The sequence below is a fragment of the Diadema antillarum genome, unplaced genomic scaffold (genome assembly GCF_040938485.1).
Source record: "Diadema antillarum isolate AM-2024a unplaced genomic scaffold, OU_Dant_1.0 seq00001020_RagTag, whole genome shotgun sequence".
Classification (NCBI taxonomy): Eukaryota; Metazoa; Echinodermata; class Echinoidea; order Diadematoida; family Diadematidae; genus Diadema; species Diadema antillarum.
In genome coordinates, this window is record NW_027271855.1 from 779,515 (window position 1) to 784,844 (window position 5,330).

At 37.5% G+C, this 5,330-nt stretch overlaps 1 protein-coding gene across 1 annotated transcript; it reads right to left on the bottom strand.

Annotated features, from left to right (window-relative positions):
* Positions 1-1,770: 1,770 nt before the first annotated feature.
* Positions 1,771-4,878, bottom strand: LOC139742793 (cytochrome P450 3A6-like). Its single transcript, XM_071653309.1, has 4 exons — positions 4,552-4,878; positions 3,826-3,963; positions 2,790-2,952; positions 1,771-1,900 (listed from the first exon to the last, which is right to left on the bottom strand). The coding sequence occupies exons 1-4, from the start codon at positions 4,767-4,769 to the stop codon at positions 1,820-1,822; spliced, it is 600 nt and encodes a 199-aa protein (XP_071509410.1). The 5' UTR covers positions 4,770-4,878; the 3' UTR covers positions 1,771-1,819.
* Between the last annotated feature and the right edge of the window lie 452 nt (positions 4,879-5,330).

Genomic DNA, 5,330 nt, shown 5'->3' on the forward strand with positions numbered 1-5,330 from the left:
TGTAGATCATGACCTACTTTTACATAAATTAAAGTGTATAGGGTGTAGCAAGACGACTGTAGATTGATTCAAATCCTATTTAAGTGACAGACAGCAAGTGACGCAATTCAAAGGAGCCAAGTCCCACCCTTCAACTATTAAATTAGGTGTACCTCAAGGGTCAATTCTTGGTCCCCTTTTATTTTCAATTTATGTCAACAGTCTACCCGAGTGTACTTCAGAAGGTGTTATAGATATGTACGCTGACGATACGACCCTCACTGTCAGTGCTAATGACGCAGCAGTTTTAGAAGAAAAGATAACTGTTGCACTATACAAAGTAATGGGGTGGATTAAGGAAAATCGTCTCGTCCTTAACACTGACAAAACTTCTGTCACGATTATCGGTTCCCGTGCTAATCTCGAGAAAATTGAAAATTTCAGTATTTCATTAAATGGTAAACTGATTAAAAGAGTTCAGTTCACCAAATGTTTAGGTGTTTTAATAGATGAAGAACTGAACTGGTCTAAACAAATCGAAAATGTATGTAAACGTACCCAGAAAAGTGTCTGCATGATAAAGAGAGCGAAGGCCTTTTTGCCCAACAAGCCTTAAAATTACTTTATAACAGTCTAGTGCTACCACAATTTGATTACTGTTCTGTTGTTTGGTCAGATTTCAATCCCATACCACTAAGCTACAAAAAATTCAAAAGAGGGCAGCACGAATAATATTGGACAAAACATATGACACACCGTCGGCTGATTTATTCAAAATTCTTAAATGGATGACACTAGACGCGTTATGATGATATATAAATGCGCCAATAACTTAGCACTTTCATACCTTCAGGCGTACTTATAGTTAAGCCTAGTGATGTACGTGAACATCACACAAGGCTCATAGACAGTGGAAGTCTACGTGTGCCAAGATTTCGCTCTGATTGTCACAAGTGCAGCCAAATCGTATCTTCTCTACTTGAATGGAACAGGCTGGATTATTCAATTAGATCAGCTTCTTCCATATATTCATTTAAGAGATTGTTTAAGCAAAGTTGTTATTTGTAAGTAACACACCAAATTTATTCTTGGCTAGCTAATCATTCCTGTATAATAGCGTTTTAATTGTTATTTCGGCATTCTGGTGAACTCTTGCTGAGGCATTATCAACATTCACTGTATCTTTTATGTTACTTTGCAATGTAAAGTATGCTTGTATGTATCTATATGTTATCTTCTGTATATACGTTTTGCTATTTAATGTACATAATATGTTCATCAATATCATTCAGGGCTCCACGGAAGACCACTATCTATTGGTGAATGGGCCACCCTGACAAAAGATTAGAAATAAATAAATAAGTAAATAAATAAATAAATATCACTGCACTGACAGAGGGATTTAGAAATAAAACTGAACTTAACATAACTTGTGTTTGCAGATTTGACATAAATTATCAGTCCCAATTGCATGGATTATACGTACGATTTCTTGATAAATATAAATCTGTTATTTCTTTTTCGCCGTGATAATACATAAGTATATGTGTACATCAACAAAAGTAGAAATATTTCTGTATTTTATTCATACTAAATAAATTTTACGATGCAAATAAAGCGGATAAAAGCGTTATATTCGAACTATCAAGATTAAGCTAAGGAAACAAACTTACTTCTCACTAACATCAATCATAGCTTTATATGTGTTATATAACACAGGTGTTGACAAAAAAAAATATATAGTCTCTTACGAATCGTCATAGGTTAGAACGAAATCCCGTGTAGCTCGGAGTGACATCAGTGGCGCTACAGTATACCCATTGGAGAGAGGAGATGTGGCCTACTCGCAGCGGGAGACGACCTTCAGCAATACGCCATTCGGCGGTGTGAGGAACCCGACTTTGCCAAGCTCGGGTGGAACCTTCACCAGTGATAAAAGCAAGCAGATATATACGTTCAATTCAAACCATGTAAAAAATTAATGCAAGAATCAAGAAGATAAGTTTCGGGGTCAACTGGGAAATGGTCTTTGAAGTATTAATGAATAGTAGGCTTAACCTCTTTTGCAACACTTACTGGCAATAACGACTTACACACACACACACACACACACAAAACAAAACAAAAATCAGCTATGAAATACGGACCAGTTAGAATTAAGTCTGAAAATTGTATCACAATGAGATAAAAATTTAGCAAAGTTACTAAATAGTTCTTGAAAATGAAATGAGTATGTTGATGTTGTCTCTGCCGCAAAAATTGCCATACAGGTTGGGCTAAAAATCTTAAAATTTCATTATCATTTTTTGTTTTGTTTACTGAATGCAATCATATCCCAGTTTCAGATCCTGATATTGTCTGATTGATCATGATTTTGAAGCTATTTAGCGAAAAATGATATTGTGTTTACATGTCTACTGCAGAAAAAAAATAGACTCCGACAATTCATTTGTGTGGGCTTTCTTTTTTCACGATCCGTGGTAATGGAAAATTGTAAGGCGATGACCTTATCAGCTAACTCAATTGCATGAATCATTAGTATAGATTATAATCATAATACTAACTGTTGCGAAAGTAAATGAAGTACTTGCATAACTTTTCAGACTAGGAATTCCCAATAACGTTCTGTTACAATAAACGACAACCACAAAACGCAAAACTAAGGCGTCCTAGCCCTCAATTTGACCAAAAAGAAAGAAAACTAAAACCACAAAATGACACCATATAATACGAGGGAGCTTCCCTAAAGCTCCCTATATGATATCAGCATTACTGTCTCATCAACTCCCCACAGTACCACACAGGCCGACCTGGGTCTGTGGAGCAAGCTCGAAGCGAAATTCCTGCAGGGCGCGGACCAAAGCTAACTTGACCTCCGCCAGTCCCAGCCTCGTCCCTATGCACATACGAGGTCCGGCTCCAAACGGCATCCATGCAAGGGGATGACGATTCTCACGGTTCTCTTTGCTGAACCTTTATTATCAAGAATAATAAGTATTTTAACAAGAAAAGCAGAATCATAAAGCTGTAATCATTCTGTCTACAGGCTCTATGGTCCTAACTCAGCACTATGATACTTATATCGTGGAGTAAAGAATCCAAACCGCCTAAAATGCTAAACTTTGGTGCTACATGTACTGCATCTGTTAGTATCGCTGTACTATGTCGTGCGCAGCAATGATTAATGATCAAGTAAAGAAAAAAGTATACCCACGGATATCACCATTGTCATTACTGGGTTTCCTTTTTCGAAAACAAAATTTCAGAGATAGATGTTGCCAGAAATCGCATTTTTTTATGTATCGTCATGTCAAACGCAATGGATGAGAATCATTTTTTTTTAAAAGAATGATCTATTCTTATTTGGCGTTATGATGGCAAAATCTCACATTTATTTTCACACAATAAGGAAATAATGGTCAGAACAGCTATTCTCTTTCGGGCATACTAGTGCTAGTGAAGTCAAGTGACAGTCAAGGAAGATAAATGTAAGACTATTAAAACCAATTAAATTATTTTTGTTTATTTTCTTATTTGCGATGAATGAACGACGCTGGATATCTTACGTGCGTGTGTTGTGACTCTCTCACACACGGGATCTCCACTTTATGTCCTATCCGAGGGACAGAGTGTTTCGCCTCTTTACTGTAGAGGGAACGGAATGATTACACGAAATATTGCTCTGAGAATCGAACCAAGGTCCTGTGGATCTGGAGGCAGACTCGATAGAAACCGAGCCAAATCACCGCCCTTATCAAATGATTACAAACTATGGAAATGAATTTGCCTATGGTATCAGGGAACTATAGATGATCCTCCATACATGAAATGAAAGGTTCGACTTGCCTCTCTGGGTCAAACTTGTGTGGCTCCGGCCAGTGAGTCGGATTGTGATGAATGCTATAGATAGGGATCCACACTTGTACACCTGGTTCGATAGTGTGTGATCCGTGTGTAAATACGTCAGCACATTCACGATCGTTGCTAGCGACGAGAATAAAGAGGGTGCAAGTTAAAATGACATGCAATGCACATCCTAAAATCATCATCACTAGACCCTTCTCAGGCTTTTGATATTACCTTCAAGGGAAATGGAAAATTTTCGACAATAGTCCTTATTTTTTTTAAGGAATTTCATCGGCAAGAAATATATCTCGATTTGGTTAGATGGAATACATCTAAATAATGCAATTTGACTAATCCACTGTAGAAGAATGCCATATCAAACGAGTTCATTGTAATGATTCCTGTAAGATGAAAAAAAAAATGACATTATGGCATGGCCATTCCCATCAAATGACTTCGTTATAGCAATCTTAGGGATAATGCAGTTCTCTGACGAAGGTCATCATGACAAATGCATTTCGGCAAAAGAAAGACATAAAAGGAGAACCCCCCTATAAGAAAATGAAAAGAAGAAAAATCAAAAGGTTGGAATGGAAAACGGGATGGAGGTCTTTCTGCAGTTTATCACAGAGATATTTCCCTCTACAAAGCATAATACACACATCCCTAGCAGGAAAGACGTTGAAATCAAAACTAAAATATCAGCTAGTGGACCCAACAACTCACAAGGATAGAGGTGGATAGTATCGCAGAATCTCGCACACCACTTGATCCAGGTAAGGCATCTTGGAGATCGTTGTGTAGTTCACATCATCGCGTTCCGGCGCCATTTCTTCGATCTCGGCAACGAGCTTCTCTTGTACATCCGGATAGGTAGCAAGAAGGTATGAGCCCAGGGTAAGACTCGTGGCAGTTGTCTCGTAGCCAGCTGTCAGAAAATTCATGGCCTGTTTGCAAGAACTGTCTGTTAGATTTGACTTCTATAATACGCGCACCTCTCGCAGAATAGATGTGTTTATTCAAAATGTCCCACTCTTAACATTTGAGAGGCAATACACGTTACGTTTTTTAGCCTAAGTATTGTTTTGTTTTGTTTTTGTAGAAAGCAGTCTACAGAAAGAGAAAAAAGTTCGTTTATGCTCGTCTTCATCGCTGTGCAAGATATTCATGTAATAGTCAATTCTCAGTCTCTCTATTTGCGATTTTTTGTATTTACTTTAACATGCATAGTAGTATTCTCTACGATGAGAAATTATGTCTTCTTTCATTTTTTTTTATAATTATCTCTTGCCTTGGAGAAATTTAAGAAAAAAATACACCACTTAGAGCTACTGAAATTGATCACAAGATAACCCTCTTCTATGTCATCGGAGTACTCAGTGGACTGATTGATAAGAGATATTTTATTGATCTTCTGTAGTCTTTTGTTTGTCTTCATTTTCCATCTGTACAGGGAGGCTAGACAGCCCATACGCTACACTGGCTGGTCTATCTAATAGGGTCTT

Bases quoted from the DNA above. Each gene is read 5' to 3' on its own strand.
- LOC139742793 (XM_071653309.1), bottom strand. From the start codon at position 4,769: ATGAATTTTCTGACAGCTGGCTACGAGACAACTGCCACGAGTCTTACC. The intron at 2,953-3,825 runs GCAAGTCGAACC...TTGATAATAAAG, and splicing joins CACAAGTTTGACCCAGAGAG to GTTCAGCAAAGAGAACCGTG. The intron at 1,901-2,789 runs GTCGGCCTGTGT...TCACTGGTGAAG, and splicing joins AGCTTGCTCCACAGACCCAG to GTTCCACCCGAGCTTGGCAA.